At 35.5% G+C, this 21,447-nt stretch overlaps 1 protein-coding gene across 2 annotated transcripts; it reads right to left on the reverse strand.

The window, feature by feature from the left end:
- Nucleotides 1–4,805: 4,805 nt before the first annotated feature.
- Nucleotides 4,806–20,566, reverse strand: LOC105804353 (uncharacterized). 2 transcript variants are annotated; one of them, XM_012636931.2, is made up of 26 exons: nt 20,228–20,566; nt 19,502–19,582; nt 18,342–18,479; nt 17,182–17,292; nt 17,033–17,083; nt 16,814–16,914; nt 16,603–16,696; nt 15,749–15,880; nt 15,403–15,663; nt 15,217–15,295; nt 14,880–14,971; nt 14,692–14,775; nt 14,140–14,214; nt 13,963–14,010; nt 12,811–12,918; nt 12,322–12,551; nt 8,486–11,970; nt 8,308–8,387; nt 8,022–8,102; nt 7,759–7,830; nt 7,573–7,675; nt 7,400–7,454; nt 7,031–7,159; nt 6,814–6,931; nt 6,420–6,499; nt 4,806–5,590 (listed from the first exon to the last, which is right to left on the reverse strand). In XM_012636931.2, the coding sequence occupies exons 1-26, from the start codon at nt 20,390–20,392 to the stop codon at nt 5,182–5,184; spliced, it is 6,462 nt and encodes a 2,153-aa protein (XP_012492385.1). In that variant the 5' UTR covers nt 20,393–20,566; the 3' UTR covers nt 4,806–5,181. The 2 variants fall into 2 exon arrangements, with proteins under 2 accessions (XP_012492385.1, XP_012492387.1); XM_012636933.2 differs by lacking the exons at nt 18,342–18,479; nt 19,502–19,582; nt 20,228–20,566 and having other exon boundaries at nt 17,033–17,090; nt 17,182–17,286.
- Between the last annotated feature and the right edge of the window lie 881 nt (nt 20,567–21,447).

The following is a 21,447-nucleotide window of genomic DNA, read 5'->3' on the forward strand; positions in this document are numbered from 1 at the left end:
AATCCAAACTACAATTATTTCCTAAGTTGTGGAAATTAAGGGTTAAATTGTAAGTTTAGAAAGATTTATATTAGAAATAGAAAAGTGAAGTGCATAACACTTAGAATGAGAAAATTTGATGTTGTAGTGAATTTTGGAATATTAATAAGTATTGAATTACGTTATATGTGTTATTAAAATTAAAATATATTGCTACATGAAATATTGTGCTAATGACTAAGTTACAAAATATATAAACGTGATGTGAAATACATGATAAGGATTATTAGTGAATTATAGATAAATATTGAATTTAGAGATATATTACATGTATTAAAGATAGTGGAAGATATAAGTATATGGATTGCTGTTACAAGGACTAAATTGTAAAAAAAAAGTAAAAGTGTTATATAAAAGTGTAAAAGTGATATGTGTGCATGATATAATTTGTCCAAGTAAACGAGATTAGAACTATTGAGATATAGATGGCATGCCATTAAGGAAATTTTAGCACACTTATCGTCTTGCGCTTTAGCGCTTATCATTTCGCACTTTGTGTGCTTATCGTTTTGCACTTCAATGCCTACTGTTTTGCACTTTGATGCCTACTGTTATATTAATGCACTTTAGTGCACCTCTGTATCAATTTCGTATATCCTAAGCGTTATGTTTAGTCTACTGGGCCTCTGCTAAAAAGGTAAACAATTTTCGTTACAAGGTAAAGGTTTATCTCCGATTAATGTTCGAAATATTAAATCAATAAAGTGAAGACATAAGTCTATTGAATGTATTTGAGGGAGTATAAGAAAGACTAGTAGGTTAAATATGTAAAAATAAAGTGTGAAAGAAATAGTGATGCAATTATGAAAATTTACACTAAATGGTGAAATATGATACATGTATTAAAAGAGTAGTAATTTTATAGGTTGATTTGAGGACTTAAGGACTAAATTGGGAAATACGTAAAAAGTTACAAATGAATATGATAATAAGAAATTGAGATGTAATATGATAAATAAACAAAGAAACGAGATATTGAGAATTAAGGAAATTAATAGATTTGAATATCATGGATACTTACTAAGTTTTCACCGACTTAACACGTTTATTTTCAACGCGTAGGTACAATGATTTTGAAGAGTCGTAGTTGAGGTCGTGGACATCCATCTCATCACATCTCCAAGTACTAAGAGGGTATGTTTCATAATTTGGAATAGAATGGCATATACTTAGAAAGATCAAGTGTGTTCCAAGTAGTAAGGACAAAAATATAAGTTATGAAAACTTTACTTATTTTAGAGTCTAAAGAAGAAACTTTGTTGATATTTGCATTGGTTATTAAAAATCTAAATGCATACATGCATAATTGACGGGATATATGTTAAATAAGGTTGATTTGGGATTGTTTTGAATTGGTTTTAGACTTTGAAATGGCTTAAAAACAATACAAGGGGTCTTTGGAAATTTTTCCAAGTATTTTGTTCAAATATTTACCTAAGGTATCGATACCTAAGGGTAAGGTATTGATACCTAGAGCTTGGTTTTGAAAAATTCCAAAACAGAATGCACTTTTGGTATTGATTTTTAGGTTGGTATCGATAATGAAAGAAAAGTATCAATCCTTAGGCCAAAGGTATCGATATTTTGCCCCTGTTTTGTATAGAAGTCATATTTTTAAATATTTCCAGGCATAGAAAAATATCTGATAATGTCCCTGACCATTGAGAATGATAATATTGAATTAATTTAGTGAAAACTTTATTTTTTTTATGTCCAAATTTATTAGTAATTAGCCAAAGTCACTTTGGCACCAAATGTAAATATCAGGTTCTTTGGGTTGAACCAGGTATAGGGGTGTTACAAGGAAATCATCAAGTCTTTTTATTCCATGATTCACACTCGATTCAAAAGCAAAATTCAGATTCTTAAGACTGATAATGACAGGAAGCATTTTACATCAGTCTTGGGTTCCTATTTCATAACACAAGGAATAATTCATGTAAGTTCTTGTGTTGACACCCCTCAGCAAAATGGGATAGATGAGAGAAAAAATAGACACTTACTTGAGGTAGCTAGATCACTCATGTTTACTAATCATGTACCTAAACACTTATGGGGTGAAGTCATCCTTACTGCCACCTATCTCATCAATAGAATGCCTAGTCGAATGCTACAATTTCAAAGACCTCGTGAAGTCCTCCTACAATCCTTCTCTCATGCTAAAATCTTTTTCTTCTAATCTTCCACTCAGAGTCTTTGGTTGTTCAACATTTGTTCACATACACCAACAACATCAAATCAAACTTGATCCCAAATCAGTAAAATGCATTTTTCTAGAATATTCTTCTAATAAAAATAGGTACAAGTGTTATTCACATGTTACTAAAAGATGTACAATTCCGTCACTTTTTTTGAACACCAATCCTATTTTTCCAAATCCACAATTCAGGGGGAGAACTCAAAAGAATTTCAGCTTTGGGACATTCTTCAAGACACTCAATCCGTGTATATTTCACCTCAAAGTGTCAATCTGGCATCCTTACCCTCTTTCGAGTTCTCAAATATCTTACCTCTTTCGAGTCCTCAAAATCTGAATCTCAGTTCCACATCAGGTCCAAATGACACACCATCCGAGTCTCAGTTCTGTAAGTCCACTCAACCTCAACTTGGTGCAAATCATTAGGAACTTCGTGTCTATTCTAGGAGGGGACGGCCTACTAAAAATCTAGAGAACGATACTCAAATCAAAGATTGTCAAGAACTTGAACTCGTGATTTCACACTGGTATGGATTCTTCAACTTGTGAGTCTCTTGTTCCTTTTATTGATGATTATGATTTGCCTATTGCTCAAAGAAAAGGTGTCCAAACATGTACAAACCATCCTATTGAGATATATGTGGCATATGGGAAACTGCTGTCATCATATAAAACATATATTTTAGCTATTGATAGTATACAAACACCAAATTCAATTCAAGAAGCTTTGAAAAATCCTACATAGAAAAAGGCTATCAAGGAAGAAATCATGGCTCTAGATAGCAATGGAACCTGAACTCTTACAGAGTTACCTCAAGGGAAGAAGTCAGTGGGTTGCAAGTGGACATATTTACATTTAAGTATAGAGAAAATGGGAGTATCGAGAGGTTTAAAACCAGGCTGGTGAAAAAGGGATTTACTTAGTCATATGGAATCGATTATTAGGAACCTTTGCACCTGTTGCCAAGTTAAACACGGTTCGAGTACTGTTGTCACTAGTAGTAATAAAGACTAGCCGTTGTACCAGCTAAACATAAAAAATGCCTTTTTGGACAAAGATATTGAAGAAAATGTTTATATGGAAATACCTCCAGGTCAATAAAACTCCTCAAATAGCCATCAAGTGTGCAAGTTGAAGAAGTCATTGTATGGGCTAAAAGAATCACCTCGTGCTTGGTTTGACAGGTTTTCCAACAGCAATCACAAGTGGATACAATTAATGTCAGGCAAATCATTCCTTATTTGTGAAGTCCTCGTCGAAAGGTAGAATTACTATTCTCATTATCTACGTTTACGACATCATTCTAATTGGAGATGACTTAAAAGGAAATTATCAAACTCAAAAGATTAGTTGCTACTGAGTTTGAAATTAAAGATCTTGGTGCTCTTATGTATTTCCTAGGCATAGAGGTTGCTCGATCTAAGGCAGGGATTGTTATATCCCAAAGAAAGTACATATTAGATTAGTTAATTGAGACTGGCATGCTTGGGTGTAAACCTACAGAGACGCATGTGGACCCCAACCTAAAGTTAAGGAAAAATGAGAGTGTACCCGTGGATAAAGGGCAGTATTAAAGACCAGTGGGCAAGTTAATCTATCTCTCACACACGAGGCTAGACATTGCATTCTCAGTAAGTGTTGTTAGCTAGCACATGACTAATCCACATGAGGAACATTTAGAGGTTGTGAATCGGATTCTCAGATACCTAAAGATGACACCAGGCCACGATTTATTCTTCAAAAGGAGTGAAATTCGTGAGATAGAGGTTTACATCAACGCAAGTTGGGCTGGAGAATTGATTGAAAGAAGATCCACTAGTGGTTAATACTCCTTTGTTTGGGGCAATCTTGTTACATGGAGAAGCAAAAAGCAGCCAGTGAGGTCAAGTAGTAGTGTAAAGTTAGAATATCATGCTCTTGCTTTGGGCATTTGTGAAGGAATGTGGATTCAAAGATTATTAAGGAAATTGAAAGTTGATTTAAAGACCAGATAAAAAAACAGTGACAATCAATCTGCCATAAGCATTGCTAAAAATTCAGTACACCTTGACAAGACCAAGCATGTGGAAATTAACAAGCATTTCATTTCAAAGAAAATCAACAATAGAATAGTCCAACTGAGCTACATTCTTACTCAACTGCAACTTGCTAACATTCTCACCAAAGTTCTTCCAAGAATCAACTTCAATGAAAACTCCAAGCTGGGATTGTATAACATACACCAAACTTGAAGGGGGTGTAAAATAGAGTTGAATTAGTTTGTATGGATTAGGAAATTACTCATAGGTTGTAACATGATAAATTAGGATTTATTATTTAGCTCTATAAAAAATATGAGATCAATCATTAATTGATTCCTAATTAGTTGCTTTTCTAGTTTATTAGGATTCCTAACTAAGTGGATTGTCTTATTATATTCCTAAATAATGCCAATCATCCTAATATAAGTATGTGATATTTATCCCTTAAAAATAGAAGGTTGATCATCTTACAATGTATTTTTCAATCAAAATTGAGATTTAAGACTTCAAAAAATTTAAAATCTTTAATTGATTTATCTGAGGATAGTTTGAGCACGGTGAAACAACATGATAGATTGAAAATGTCGACAAAATTCAGATAAGCAATAGTAGCATAAATTTCACAATAATATAAATATGCCCCTATCTATGAAATTAAATGTTGAACTACATTTCCTTGTCGACAAATTATTTTTGATCATTGAGGCAGAAGCTACAACAATAGTTCATATATAATCAACACTGAGAAGCAGAAGTACAACATGAACCGGAATCACCTCAGGATTCAACGATGGCTGGCCTGTAAATTTCCTGCAATTCCTTTTTAAATTTACAGGGAGATGCTACAATTGCACAACAAATAACCCTTCCATGTAATGGTCACTTTGGCTCATATAAACCTCGCCATTTCCCAGGCAATTTGGTCAAGAATGTTTCCTTTCCCACTTGCTTTCGCGTCGACCATCCCTGTCTCGCCTCTCTAATACCTGCCTAGACTTGCTCCCTCTAGATCCGTGTCGTTGGGATGGCCCGAAACCACCAGGTTGCCCTCCATCGAATGAAGATACTAACTCTGGATCACCAACACTACCTGTATCTCCAGAGTCCTTGCTTCCATCGAGATTTTCTTCATAACTGCTGCTACATTCATCTGTGCGGTCACGAGACTGTAAAATGGTGGGGGGCTGCCCAGAAAACGACCGTGATCCAGACAGAACCATTGGCATCGCAGCCATTGATGCAGTTTCAGATTGCAAACTGCTACTAGTTCGTGTGCCTCCTTCATTACTTGATCTCCCATTTTCCCTTTCTCGGTACCTTTCCCGTGGCCTACTGTAGATGAAAGTGTTACATAATGTACAAGACATTAGCATTGTCAGGGGTTGACAAGTTCCATGCAGTGTCAATAATTTTGTATTAAAAGCACAGGTTATTATTGTTAAAGGAGAAAATAGAAGGTAGCGCTCGCTTAATAAGCATCCTAATGAACAGGATTTAGCAAACCAAGTACCAAAAAGCCCTTTATCACAGATATTCAATTAAACAGGCACATAAAAAGTATATAACATACACCCCTTATTCTTAAATTAGCATAGATATATTAGCTGCTAGTTAAAAGAAATCAGATATCAAAATGCTTAATGTGTCTTGTCCTACGTTATTCAGACTCGGGTATGAGTGCTGCATATGGATATATGTATGACACAAGTATGCTCATTTTTTTAAGTTTCTCCATGTATACAGAGGATCTTTGAAGTGCCACATCCAAATATCCATGTCCAGATATGCATTAGGTATGGATACTTCAAGAAAAATGAAGAATCCGAGTAAAGTATATCACATCTGCAATCTCATATATTTTTAAGGAAACAAAAATGAGCAGGTTGCATACTTTAATAAGCAAAGCAAACAATTATGATGTTCACGGAGACAAATTCAGCCAAATTCATCAAACCAAACAACAGTAGCTTAAAAAAAGCAAATAATGCAAGTATTCTCAAAAGTAAATAATGGACAACAGGTTACCTTGCAACTTATTGCTATAGATGAATAATGTTACTTTCAGTCACAAAGTAGGTAATGCTCTATGAATGAAGACTTAAGCACAGGGGAGAAAACCCAGAATTAGTGGTCAGTTTCAAAAAGATGAATATAGCCATACCTACTATGAGATGAAGGGAAGTCACGCCTTGAAGACCTTAGTCCAGATTCGGCCTGCTCCAATTCTCGCTGAAGTTCTCTCTTCATTTGACAAGAAAAAAAGACAAAAATGATTGTCCTGTACTTGCAGTCTAAGTTGCCAACAACTTGAACATTCATGATAATCCAAATAGCACTTAATTAGAACAGAATACGAGGAACGAAAGGACACATAGTCGGAACACATGGTATGCAAAGGTATCCATGGTTCGTGACAGTGGTTCTTTGACAAATAGAAAGATGTACTTAAGAGACAATAAAGGAATTTCAGCAGAGGATCACTGACAAGTTGTAAGGCACAGAAAAACTCTCAATAAAGTTCATTTAAAGTCTAATTATACTAAAATGCGACATGCCTGTGTTTGCCTCTCCTTTTCCATATCCAGATTGTGTCGTAGTTCCCTTGTTTTAGCACGTTCAAGTTCCAGCAAGCGCTGTCTCTCAATCTCTTTTTCAGCTTCAGCTGTCCTTTCCCTGGCACACAAATGGCAAAGCTGTTAGTAACTGTTGTAGACATATTAACTCTTTAATCATATTATTTCAACTCCGCAAAAAGAGAAACACAGACAAAACCTATCAAGTTCTTGCAAAAGCTCAGATTCTCGCAAAGCTGCCTCTTCCAGGTACTTTCGACGAGCATGTCTCATAAGAAGTTTCTGTTGCCTGCGAGCTACTATATCTTCTTGAATTTTGTTTTTCTCTCTGACAGAATCAGATCAAAATTATGACCACAAAATACAAAATCTTTAGTACACTAAGCAAGCAAAGTCACTGAGGCTGTCAGCAGTGCATGTGAAATGAAATCTGAATTGTAGAATCGAGAAACTAAACAAGCCGGATCTTGATTAGTAGGTGAAAATGAAGCCAACATTTACCAAATTTTATTGTTGTTTTTTTTTTTTTTTTGTAAATATAGAGCTTCAAAGTTGAAGTTGTACTTACAAAGAATGAATGCACTCCTTGATCTGCTGAAGACGGTTTTCATCTCTCACAGGAGCTGGGAAAAAACAAAGTTGCATGATAAATAAAAGCATCAGGGGGTTATATTAAGATCATTTTACTTGTGAAGGGGAAAAAAGGAATGACAAAAACCATAATAAGAACAGAAAGATTACTGGCAAGATGTGGAAGCTGGCGCCCTTCAGAATCTTTCAATGATTCTTGCAGTGCAGGTTCTTTTCGTATAAGATCCAATTCCATTTCAGCCTCTTCTAGTTCCTGTAGCATATGAAAATCAAATACGGTATCTGGAAATGAGAATGGTGGAAACTGGGAAACAGCAAAATGGTTATCCAGCATACCATAGCCTCTTCGTCCATTTTCTTTGCAAATATATCGAAGTATGACTGAACAGAAGTTAGATTAGCAAGGACCTGCCATAAATAAATGATAACAATTATAGGATAACGTTATGAAGAGGCAAAAAGACAGATGAGGCAGCATCGATTTATATCAGAGGAAACAGAAAATTGAAGAGGCCAAAGAGGAGAAAACTATAAGGTAAGCTTCAGCATAGAAGGAAAATCTTCATCAAAAACTAAATACCAGAAACATAATCTCTTACCTGAAGTACTGACTCTCGGGTGCTCCCAAATTCAGGGTCAAATTGTTTTGTGCAACTTGAGGAGAGCACTTCTTTCAGGACCTTCACAAATAGTGTAGGGCAGTTTATTATGATAATGGTTACAAGTAAATTGTGTGGATCAAGAAATCCTTACTTTATTTTACTTGCATAAAAAATTGCACGGATGTATTGGTACAAGTATTAGCATATAAAAAACCATTTTCCGTTCTTACAGCCAAACACCATATCATGTCCTATATCTCTTTGCAACTGTATTAGCACATACCTCTTTAGCATCATCTCCTTCATTTCTCAATCTACACAAGACTTGGCATGCCTTCTTTTCGAGATCTGGAAGTCTGTATTCTAAAGGAGCAATGGGGAGAAAATCTGATTAAAATGCACTTAACATTCACTTATTATTTAGGCTAGATTTATACAAACAAAATTATACAAGTACATACCTGCTTTGGAGAACCCTAAAGTCTCAATATTTTCCCAAACTTTTTGAGGAATCAAAGAAATATCTTCAGCCGGAGAGTATAGACAAGCACTAATAATAAGTGCTAATGAAAGTTTAAGTAATGGTCCCTCACAAATAGGATAAACAAGTCGGCCCAAACCATACAAAAGAGTATCAGCTGCCGCAAGGAAGGATTGCAACTGGGGCCTATCAACAAAAGGAATAAAATCTACAAGAAGTGCCATTGCACAAGCCCTCAAGGGTAATGATACATCTGATGATGCCAGAACAGCTACCTGACCCCATGTACTTGAGACCAAAAGTGATAGAATCTTTTCAGGAATGGAATGAATTAAACCTGGTGAAACTATCTTACTGCAAAAATTTGAAGACTGCATACTTTTCCCACCATCTACATCTTGTCCTACCAATCTACCCAAGTGCTGAAGCACTATGAAGCGCTGCTCAGGTTCAGGGTGACCTAGCATTGTAACAAGCAGATTAACTAGAGGAGCAATTTCACTTTCATGAAGATTCTGGAAGCCTCTAAAGGATAATATTGACAACCATTTATCAGTTTGCAAACGCCAAGAGATTTTTGGTGCCTTGCAACAAAAGTTTTTTAATGCAGTACAAATAGGATCAATAACATCATTAAGTGGAAAACTAAGGGGCACGCCAAGAAGGCAATCAAGCATCACAGATGCAACTTGCCAGCAAGTGTTTTCTTGGAGCAACAAAATCATTCCAGCAAGACCTTCGAGACCAGTTTTCCACTGAGCTGGCAACTGGTCAATTGATGTAGAAGCCAAAGATTTTTCACTGATATCCCCTTCAGCATTATGAATTCCTGGAGCAACTGAAGACAAACATCTGGAGTATATAAAACACCGTGCCAATGTAATAGCCAACTTCTTTGCAAGCTGAAGGTGAAGAGACCAACACTGCTCAATAGTTGGATAAAGCTTAGGAATGAGACCCTCCAAGTCTTTTGTGAACTCCTTTATTTCCTCTTCAGACAGATGGTAATCTTTTTCATTCAAGACAGCAGCATCAGTGTTGTTACTTTCCACCTTCTCAGAAGTTTCATTTAGACTAGAGCAAGGCAATATATCATTAAGAAACCACGAGAAAGATTCGGAGCCACTTTCACCAAGTGTCCTGGAGTCAGAGGAGCCAGGCAACTGAAGAGGAATAAAATTATAGGCCCTTAAATTTTGAAGTAGGAAAACTTTGCAACTTCCCATGACACCATTAAAAGCACAGAGGTAATCGTGAAAAGTAGTAGTTGGCTCAAAAGCAGTAAAATCAGCCCATGATGTTAATGATTGCAATATTTCTCTTCTTCGTTGGAAGGATAAATCTGAAAAGACAGACGCCAATATGAAAAATGTCAGTGCTCTGCTGAATACTTTCTCAATAGAACTGTCTTCATTCTCATTCTTTTGTCTGATGTTACTGAAGAGCTCATCAAAGCATAAAGACTCAAAATTGTGACAAGAATCGCCAACCAATAATTGCTCCTCATCTGACACCTTATGCAACGAATAAGTGATAATTGGCTTTAACAGATGTAATACAGAATCAAGAAAAGACACGTCACAATAGGAGGCTCTACAAAGGGATACCAAAACTTGCACCACTCTTGGTATCTCAGGCACCAGTGCTTCCATGTGCTCCACAACAATGGCTTCTAGAATGTAGAGGATTATTGCTTTGGCATTCTTTGCAACATAGCCCTTCAAATGATTAGAACTCTGAAAAGTAGCTTGATCCTTTTGAACAAATGGCCATGAACACAAATCAGAAAACCAGCACAAAATATCAGGCACAACAGCAGTAGGTAGCGATTTCAGCTGCAACCCAACAGCTTCCACAATGATTTCCCCAAATGCTTCAAACTGCTTTTTCATATTCGGAAAGAATTTATAGAGATCAGGGTAGATTACACGGAAAGATTGCTCTCCATGCTGCCCATCAGCAAGCTCAATGCCATTAGAAGTAGGAGATTCTTGTTTACCCCCAGAATTTTGAACCTTTCGATCTTCATGATTACGATAAACACATTTATCTACTACTGCAAGCTCATCTGCGAATATTGAGAGTAAATATGTCAGCTCCGACATTTCTGAAGTTAGGAAAAGACGCTCCTCTATGAATTGTTTTGCATTTCGAGATACTGCCATCCAGCCAAGGAAGCGAACAAGAGGAGAAGTAGAATGAGAAAATGTGGATATTTTCTGCATCCAGGCTGAAGGAGGAATCAAGTTCCCATGGCGGAAGCCATTATTGATATTGACGGCAAAATCCGATGCAACACCACCACCACTTGAAGCGATTACCAATCTTTGCAGCAGTATCCAGCGGCGTTGTATTCCATGTACCTTTTCAGGATTCAATTGGCACTTGCCTTCTTTTAACTGACAATACAAAGATGTTAACATCCCATTAAGGTGGCTAGCCGATTTCAATATGACATCAATCACATGTGTAGGGGTGCAGTATAGCTTAGTGGCTGAGTGCAACAGAAACAAAAGACAATGTATGAGAATTTCATGCAAAGAATGCTGTTCTCCCTGCAACCGCTTAATCAGGAAATTGCACAATAAGGCTTGATTTTGTCGAACCAAGGTGACAGCATCCACTGCCTGTATATCAAAGTGAGACATCTCTATGACTTGTTCATCAGATTCTGCATAGTAGCTTTGACAATCATCTCCATCTGAAAACTTTTGATGATATTTCCTGTCTAATTCAGCAGCCTCAAGCAGTACTTTAAGGACAACCTTGTCTCTATTCTTTTCAAGATGAGCTATTGTTTGCAAACTACTGTTAGTCTTTGTAGGAATCTTTCTAAGCTCTGAAATTTCAAAAACCTTTGGAATTTTAACCCCACTAAGGCTCGGGTTCATAATATTGGAACTGGCTTTAAGAGATATCACAAAGAATGGATTGACATAGCATTCTGCAGCCAAGAGCAAAGCATCTATAGCAGCATCATGGCTTTCAATAGAAATCTCAGGCTGTGAGTGTAAATCTGAAGCCAACCGCTGAAATTCAGATGCCTTAAGCTCACAGTCCCGGAAGTTCATAAGTTGAAAATAGTCTGCTTGCAAATTGTAATATTCAGCAGTGAAACCAGAATCTAAAACTAAACTGTTTTGAAATTGAGTAGAATTGTTTTTTTCAATGTCTTTCTGTTCTAACTTTGCTTGGTTGAATTCCAGGACATTTTCTTTAGGACTGCTGCAAACATTAGTCAGATTGATACTCCGAAGTTCTGAAGGGGCAAAAAGAAGACTAACATCTTCTAAAACATCCATCTTAGTGGCTGAATCAGACACATCTATCTTGCCATCAGAGTCAGAATGGTGGACAGAAGAAACACTTGATGATTCATGCTCAACATCTTTAGAAATGGAAGATTTGCACATGTCAATCTCAGGAGGTAATTGTATGCGAGGTTCCAATATTGAGAGGAGGACACTGCATTGACAGTTGAAAGAACCCATAACTATGTAAATGGTCAAAGTAACATACATCATGAATTTAGCAGTCTTGGTTGAAAGACTAGTTCTCTAATTTTCAAGGAAACATAGGAAAATTTATGTTTTCCATGCTGCAACTGATCAGAACATTTCCACACATTTGCAATTGCTAATACTATAAAAGATGCAAATTATCAATCTCCTAGTATATATTATAGGTCATCATCCAAATTATTTCTTGATGCAATGCTAACAATTACAGAAGTTCAAATGTCCAGGTAACCTTCGCCCCCAAAATATTGCAAGAACAAATCATTATATACCAATAAAATGACAAAGTAAGAGATACCTTGGGGCAACTGATTGAGACCTCCATTCAGATTCCAGAGAAGGAAGAACAGCTGGTTTTCGAGTCGCCGTATGGATGATGTTGAGGGCAATCAGACAAGCTTGCTCTTGCTTCTCCATAAAAGCAAATGATACATCACCAAAGGCTATTTTGCTTGTTGATGTATATATGGCAGGATCAAGAAAAGGCTCTAGCATTTCCACAAGAAAGAGAATATCGTGCTTCACTTCCTGGAAGGTGAATAACAACACAGGTAAATGATTTATAAAGATAAAATCAAATATATTGTGCTTCACTTCCTGAAAAGACAAGCATTTCCACAAGAGAATATTGTATTAGATGGTAAACCAGAAGAAATCAATTATTTTCTCTTAAAGAGGTATTATGCCAATGGTGATGAGTTTGTTCCTTTCCCACAGAAATTGGACAGTTTCCACAAATAAATAAACACATATACAAATACACAGAAAGAAAAGGATAATCTAGCACCTTATACTTCCCAAGTATATCATCCATGTGACCAGACAGACCTAGCACTATGTACTTAAGTGCAGCACGAGCACGAGCACGAGCATGAGCCGTTGAGTGGCGGGCTCCCTGGCAGAAGATTTTAAAAGAAATAATACAACTACATTACATAAGAGAAATAAACAAAATGAATGTCACAAGCAACAAATTTCACTGCATAGTGCATGCAGAAAAGGAAACATAAAGCTGATTCCAAACTACTTAACACTCTCCTTTATCAATAGGACCAGTAATAACTAAAACTAATGAACCACCACTTCAGTTACAAGAACAGGACAACAAACAAGGAGCAAATAACAAATAATTCCAGATAACACTACGTTAATCATCGATTGTAAACCAATTGATCAAAACAGATGGGCATGCCACTATTTGATAAAAGGACTGTCTCTCATGCGCACGCATTCCAAATTAGTAAGATTTCTAGGGATCTTATATTCATGGGTTGATTCTCTTGGAATACCAGGAATGATGCATGCCTTAGCTACAGGTTTGCTTATTTTGCAGTATGATGGATTTGCAGTTTGGCCAAAGGGACATGTAAACTGCTTAACCATATAACATAAAAAGTTATTAGAAATCTAACTAGTTGCAAGTATCACATGCCCCCAACCAAAATGCACATTAAAACAGCTTAATATGTTAAAACTTCCCCTATCGCATCCCTGATATTGCAATGATGCCATAACTGTTAAGCATTTAAGCCAGATGGGCTATAATGCATTCTGAACTTGAGATAAAAATTTTGAAACAGGAACCTTGCCATTAAAAAAAGGGAATGAAATGCATTCTACTTGGAAATGTTGTTTCAAAACTAATCTGGATTGGATATCTTCAAAATCTAAAAAGCACAGAAGTTCAAGGATTTGTTTTTTATTTAATTCTCAACCAAGGCATGGAAAGTGCAAGGAGACCAGCAATTAACAGCATAACAAGCAATTCCATACATTTGTAAACTGTAAATATCATACATATAAATCTCTTTGGCTTAAATTTTATTCTCATTCGAACACCTACATAAATGTCTTTAGTAAAATAATCATGCCTTATTACTTATCTTTGAATTCCATTTTTCAGTTAATCACTTTTTCTTTCAAATTTTTGTAATAATACCTGGATTATACCCAAAAGGTCCTCCATGAGTTCCACCGTTAAATCAACCTGAAGCCATTAAGTTTCAAAAACAAAGAAAATTAAAATTTTTATTAAAAGAACAATTATAAACTGACATGGCAATCGTGGTGCATCACCAACCATAGATTATACTACGAAGACATGCTTCAGACCAACCTTTGCAATGACCTGAGTTATCCAAGGGGCTAGCACACCACAACATAGATCAATCAGAACACATGCAGCCTTAGCCTGTAGAAGAAGTTGAGATCAAACAGATTTGTTTCTTTGAGTACAAAAATCTTATGAAATCTAAGCTTTGAGACGTAGGGAGCTTTTTGCTTGTACAGAGAGAAAAAAAGTTAAAGGGGAATAAGTCCTACAAGCTGCAATAAATATATCATCTTTTGATCAGAAGCATGTACATAGTTAGTTGACAAGTCAAATGCTTTACATCTTTACTATAAAAATGGAACTTGGCATGTTGGAAGGTAATTTAACTGGATTTCTTTCTTATGGTTACATACATAGTTACACTATATTTGTAGGGCATACAGCGCATTTTCTATATTGCACAAGCTTATGCAAGTACATGGTTTTGTGTGTCAGAGGAAGAGAGATCATGATAATTTGAATATTTCTGTCAAGGTAAAGAAAAATGACAGGCTATAGAAGAAAATGGGAGAATAACTGCTACTGGGATAATTAAATGAACTGAAATTTACATACATGAGATGGTGAATATGAAGATAAGTAGCCAGCACAGGCTTGAAGAAGAGGATGGTACAATGAAGAAGAAGCTGTCACAACAATCTGCAACCAGAAAGCACAGAAAATAGAAATCAATCAGACCAGCATCATTAAGCTAATTTTTCTTTTTCTTCAGAAAACACATTTAAATGAAGAGCAAGGGCAACCTGCGAGAGAGCTTGTTGAACAAAAGGCTGTTTCCACAGAGAAAAAGTATCATCAACATGATCAGAAGGGCTGCTTACAACAGGACGAAGTGCTGCAACACCACAAAGAATCAATGCAAAACAGAAAAAAGAATCAAATACATTCAATATAACAAATTCATGAAATTTAGTCCAAGATGCGGATTACAATCTTAAAAATGTTTGACGACACATATTTGCTGTGAACAGAAAAAATTACCAATTTTTATGAAGATGCGATATTGGATCATCAACAGAATTCATCATATAACCAAAGTTATGACCTCTTTAAAAGCTGATATGGATTTAGTCACTCTACCTGGAAGCAATGCTTGTACAAGTGGTAATGCAGACCAAAGTTCAGAAGTGCTGTCTGCTAATTTGCTGCAGAGCTGAGGCTGTAAAACATAGAGTGAAAATATAATTAATAGATCAAGATGACAAAAATCATCATAGTAAGTACAATAATCCTTGAAAGACATCATATCCTGAAACTGTAATTGACCTGTGACGCACAAGCATAGAGAACATGTAAAATCCCTTCTTCCACAGCTCCCACATCCAAGACATTAAGAATTCTAGTGTCCCACTGATCATCTATCAACCGGAATTCTTCCCCAAATAATTTTGAGTAATCAGACATGGGAAGAGGATTAAGTAACTCCGATTTTGATGACTCATCCAAAACTGATGTAACCTCAGTCGAAGAGTTTGATTCATCTGCTGTCATAACAGGTTCTATAAGCTTCTGAAGCATTCTACAAGCCTGAAGACATAAGTAACTTTAAGTAAGCACATCATCTTTAAGATGAAACTTCATCACCAAGGTAGAAAGCAAATGGGTGCATTACCATTCTGCAAACAGTTCCTAGATTATAATCTTTATATGCTTTTCTCAGCAGCAAAAAAATTGCTTCTGGACGAAACACAACAGAACTGGAAGTTGATAAGACAAAAGATGAGGTGTTCCGAGATCTCCTTGGCTTCCCATGCAAAGGACAAGGGACATTAGTTTTCTATCACTCATAACTAATCAGCATAGAAATATCAGTGATACATAGAAAAATCAGAATCATGCACAGGTATCTCTGAAGACAACTTTAAATTGGATAATGCTAGATATACAAGTTGTAAGGCTGGTAAATTCAGAATAATACATAGAAATACCAGAATCATGCACAGGTATCTCCAAAAAATCTAATTTAGGGAGATGGGAAATATCAATCTTAAAATGAGCAAATATGAAATATAACACCAATTAACAATCTCAAAATAGTAGTTGATTATATGCCACCTTCAACCATTTGCCCACAAAACCCTATAGCATATATTAAGTTCTAACATTTCAGCAGTCAAGACCATATAGCAGCACTCAAGAAGAACTATAGAAAATTTTAAACTCAGATTAGCAGGTAACTTTGTATTTCTAGTCGTTATTTTCCATTTCACAAAGCCATATATAATCCCATGAATTGTCCTCTCCAAGCACTCTTTCCATTAACAAAAATAGAAACCAGAACCCTTAAGGAAATATATAGACTATGTTAGAAGAATAAAGAATATCTAAATCATTCTATCAAATAAATAAAAATGAAAATTAAAGCAACTACCAAGAGCATGATCAGTCATAATTATGCTTAGTGAATCAAAGGTCAACCACTGCAATGAAAAGAAAGAAGAAATTACAACAAAGAAAATAAGATACCTCAAAGTTAGAGGAAACAGTCAATGATGACAATGACTGAGTATTTCTAGGAACTTCAGAATCAGCAATATTGCCTGAAGATCTGGCAGTATCTCTGTAGTTACATCATGGGGCATATACTTGAAAAATCACCAAATAGTCTAAACCATGGTAAATAAATTAATGAAGAGGTTCCCAATTTCCATGAAAAAAAAAGGCAGGGTAAATCTACCTTTCATTCACTATGTTAAGTATTGGATAAAATGGACCAGCAAGCATCGCCAGAAAACTTAAATTGGAATCAGAACCATCAGAAAAACTGGCAAAGTCTGCCTGCAAAACAACAAATCTGGTAAGAAATGCAAAAGCAATGGCAAAGGAATACCAGAAAACAAACACAAAAAGAAACAAAGGAAAGGATAGATACTGATCATTTAAGGAGAAAATGTACCTCAAGATGGGGAAGGAACACATGTAATCGATCTGTCATGTCTTGAAGCAACTACAAACTAATGAGCATCAGAAGCAGTGAAGAAAGAAACATGATAATCAAGGCAGCAAACTGAGGAGTGTTTTAGGCAACATTTTTAAGATGCTCACCTGGAGATACATATCATGAGCATCTTGTTTGTTTGACATAATGTACGGCAATAGGTGATTAACAACTGGCTGAAACTCTGGTTCAAGACCAGTCACCGATATCCCAATCAACTACAAGGCAAGAAATAATAAAATAATAAGCACTTTTAGAATTATCAAAATCATCAATTAAAAAAATGTAAATTTGACTGAAAGGAAAATAGCGGCAATTAGCATCTCTGTAACCATCAAATGGCAGTGCCTGTCATATTGTAACCTATGATTCAAATAAGAATGCCAAATTTGTTATTACGTTCATTTTCATGATCTCTCTCTTGCTACAATGCCAGGCAGCTAGGTTTTAAGCATTTATTACTGGAACCTTGGTCCTCTAAACCCATTTATCCAGGTTCTGTAAGTCATAGAATACATTTGTGAGAATGATACGTTCTGTTAGTAGAATAACACTATGTTACCATGACCTGGGGTATGCTCAACTTTTTCTAATGTTCATAATAGGAAGGTCATGCCCCCTAACTATGTCTAAACATGTGCCAAACCACAGGTGCCGTACACAGTACTTCAGGGAAAATGAAGCTCCCAGGTGACATAGAAATCACAAGGCCAAATGTGCCTCATGGAAGTGGACAAAAACAACCTCTTGTTGACAAAAGGTATTGATACACCCTCATAAATGCTTCACAGCATGAAAAATACAAAATGTAATTAAAACAAATCTTACTAACAGAAAGGGGGTAAAAAGATCTATTGTAAGCATGAGAATTATCTATCTAATAATTAATTAACCATCTAACTACTTTTGACAACATGAAGAAGAATAAATATTGTCCATACAACATAAACAGAACGCTCATAGATGTTTACTTGGGGGGGGGGGGGAGAAGGTCAGTCAAACAAATCCTTCTACACCAATTTCTACAACTAATGTTCATAGGATCCAACAAAAAGGTCAGAATGGAAAATTGTTTTTGGTGTGTAACTAATAATTTATCAGGCCACTGCTCACCATGTAACAGTTAGGAACCAGACCACTAGATTTTGCCTTTCCTCTTTGAAAGAAAAAGACAATGATAGTATTCATGTTCAACATAGTAATGCAGAATGAATCCACAGAGTAAGATCCCTCAAATCTGTCATTGAAAGAACTATATAACTCTCACCTGAATAAAAAAAATTGCGATTGGGTTTCCTCGTAAACAAGATATTCGTACATAACGGCATGGAGTGTAGTTCATAGGATACATCATATCACGGCGAGGTGCTTCACAGCGGGGTCGAACTTTTACAAATGTCTCTGGCTGTAAAGAAAACCCAGTCACGCAATAAAAAATCTTGAAATAAATTGCAGTTTGGAATCCCGCATGTAGCAATGCTATTGGTCCATAGAAAAGTAGCACATGGAAATAAAAGTAACAAATAAAGGTGCAAGAATGCAAGTAATAGATATGCATAATTAGATTATTTTGGGTAAAAGAAGATGATTATTAATTGATTAGCATCAAGAACCTTTAAAATTAGGATTAGTTTATTCAACAAATAGGCAAATAATAACTATTCTGCATTCTAGTCTAGCATTTTTTCTGAGCTATGGACTCCTATACGTAAAGCTATTTTCAGGACTTCTTGGCTAGGATTTGGATTATTTACTCTAAGCTTGCTCCATTCACTTGCGCTCTTGCCAAGTCAAATCACCTGTTACAAGGTCTTAAAAGATGAATACTTCTATGATCCTTTAAAGGCTTTTTTGATGCTTTAGTAGATTTCAACAACCAAGGATCAAATTCACGTAGCCTGAATCCTTTCAATCATTTGTTTCCTCGCCATATTCATAAATAAGAAAATCCATGCAAGATGCTTTATTATGTTTTTCCCCTTTTTCCTCTCTAACTTCACTATTTACTTCTCATTAGCCATGTCAATTAATGCCGGAAATCTAAGGCTAGAACTCCTAGTAATGCAGAAAACGGTGTCTCATAAGTAAAGCAGTCATAAGAGTGAAAAATGATGTTAATTATTTTGCAACTAATGACGTTGATTAATTATAAGTCAAAGAGTAAATAACTCCTGAGACTCTATTAGAAGCAAAAATTTACTAGCATTTACTTTCTAGGTGAAATTATAACTTAGCATATCCAAAACATCACAGCGATAAGCAAAGACAGCATTTGACAAAATCTATATACATCTAGAATAACCTTGATGATATGCTGTATAAAAAAGTTGCCAACAGTTATGTTAACAAAATAAAGTGATGCTTTAGATATAATCAAATTAGACCAAAGGAAGTCAAACCTAAATGGCAATTAGTTGAAGACCGAACCTTATAGCATAAGCCAACAGCTATCTCCCATTCAAGCACAGATTTGTTATAAATCCGTATATGTGACAACAGGCAAGGTTCCTGTGAGAAAGGAAACAAAGGAGAAAAATTTTCAGACAAGGCTAAAAAATCCCAACAGCATATGCTCATTAGAAGTCCTGTAAAGAGATTTGACATCTGCAACGTAATTAGAATAAACCAGGGGAAAACAAGAAACTTAGTTGCAACAAGTTCATACACAGTAGTATTTAATATCTCACTTGTATAATGTTAATGGTGTTCAGAACACCAATTAGAAGGAAAGAAAGAAAAACCAGAACGCAAATGGGCTTATCACGTTATCACTTTTTAGCTCCTAGAAGAATAAAAGCATTTATATTCACGGTGCCCTAATTTCACAATTTGAGCAAAAGCATAAATTTAGTCAGGATTTGGTATTAACTTCTTGCTTGATACTTCAATCATTGCTCTTGTTGAAAGACCAACGTTCAAAACAAACATGTTAATTAAACTAACAGGCTTCGTATTCATGTTCAAAAGAAGGAGAAATTCTGTAAAAATTCATTCAAATGCCAAAACAAAACAATAAACAGACAGAACCCCAGAAAATAAAACCTTAACAAAATAGGACAAAGAACCCCAAAAAGGTGAACATAAATAGATAACAAAACAAAAACCCAGAGGTATTTTCGACATAAAAACACAAAGATATAAACAGTTACTTACATCAAGTTCAAGCAAGATCCATTCCTTAGTATTGGTAGCAGTGGACCAATGAGTCCTGAGGTCGGTGTCGAGCACATGAGAGGCTTTCTGAGAGGGTGACTCTCGAGATGTTGCTTTCACTTTGTAACTCAACGGCTTCACCCTTGGCTCCAATTCTATCTCCATTTCTTTCAAATTTCTTCCTAAGCTCCCAAAACCTTATTCTTCCTCTTCTATTCTCTCGTGTTGAAGCTTTCTGGGTTTTCAATTTAAAAAGGTGTCTGTTTTTCCTCCGGACACAGAGATTGTGAAACAAACGATCTCTGCTGCTTAATTAAACAAACAAAAGAGAAGACCTTTTCTTTTTTCAATATCGGTATGTTGGGCTTAACTTTTGAGCTTTACGGCGTCATCTAGATTTTTGATTTGGGCTGAGCAAGTTTTTAAATATTTAAAAAGGTTAATATATTATTTGATATTGGAGGTGGATTTTAATGTTCTGTTTAGTATTTAAGTTTTTCTAAAATTTGGTTTTAACATTTATTTTGGTATCTAAATTTTTCCTATTTGATACTTGATTGTACTTGAATCTCATTTTAATGTTCAATTTTTTATTCCTATTAAGCATCTATACTTTTTAAGTAGAGTACACATGTTAACTATTCATTGGCCCACATTATATTGTTTGGCAAGAAATTAAATTGAACATTAAAATCAAACTCAAGTACCAAATTAAGTCTTGAAGTCAAACTCAAACACCAAATGTTACATAACTCAAAATATGTTTTTATTAATAATATGATTTCAAAGTTAAATGGTTGAAATTTCATTCATCTTTGTTCCCTTTATTTATTTTTTTGAAAGTTGTTTCCTTTTATTTTTGAATCCCAAGTACGGATTGTTTTTCAAAACTTTTTTCTCTCCAAACCTTACATTTCTATTTTGTTCCTGAACCAATGCTACTGATGGTGAACGAGATGAGCATGGGTTCTAGGCCCAGTCCACCACCATTGCGGATTTGAGGCATTAGATGGTAAGAAAGGTTTACTTTCTTGGTTGTCTAAAGCTTATGTGTTTTAGCAACTCTTTTTGTTTATGTTTTCGTTTAGTTGGTAATTTCATTCTGTCGTTAAGTACATCTAAGTGGAAATAAACTTGAAAAAAACAGTAAAAAATGAACAAGAAAACTACAAAAAAAATAATAAAATAATACACACTAAGTGTTTGAGAAAATACTCTCA

The sequence above is a fragment of the Gossypium raimondii genome, chromosome 11 (genome assembly GCF_025698545.1).
Source record: "Gossypium raimondii isolate GPD5lz chromosome 11, ASM2569854v1, whole genome shotgun sequence".
Taxonomy (NCBI): domain Eukaryota; kingdom Viridiplantae; phylum Streptophyta; class Magnoliopsida; order Malvales; family Malvaceae; genus Gossypium; species Gossypium raimondii.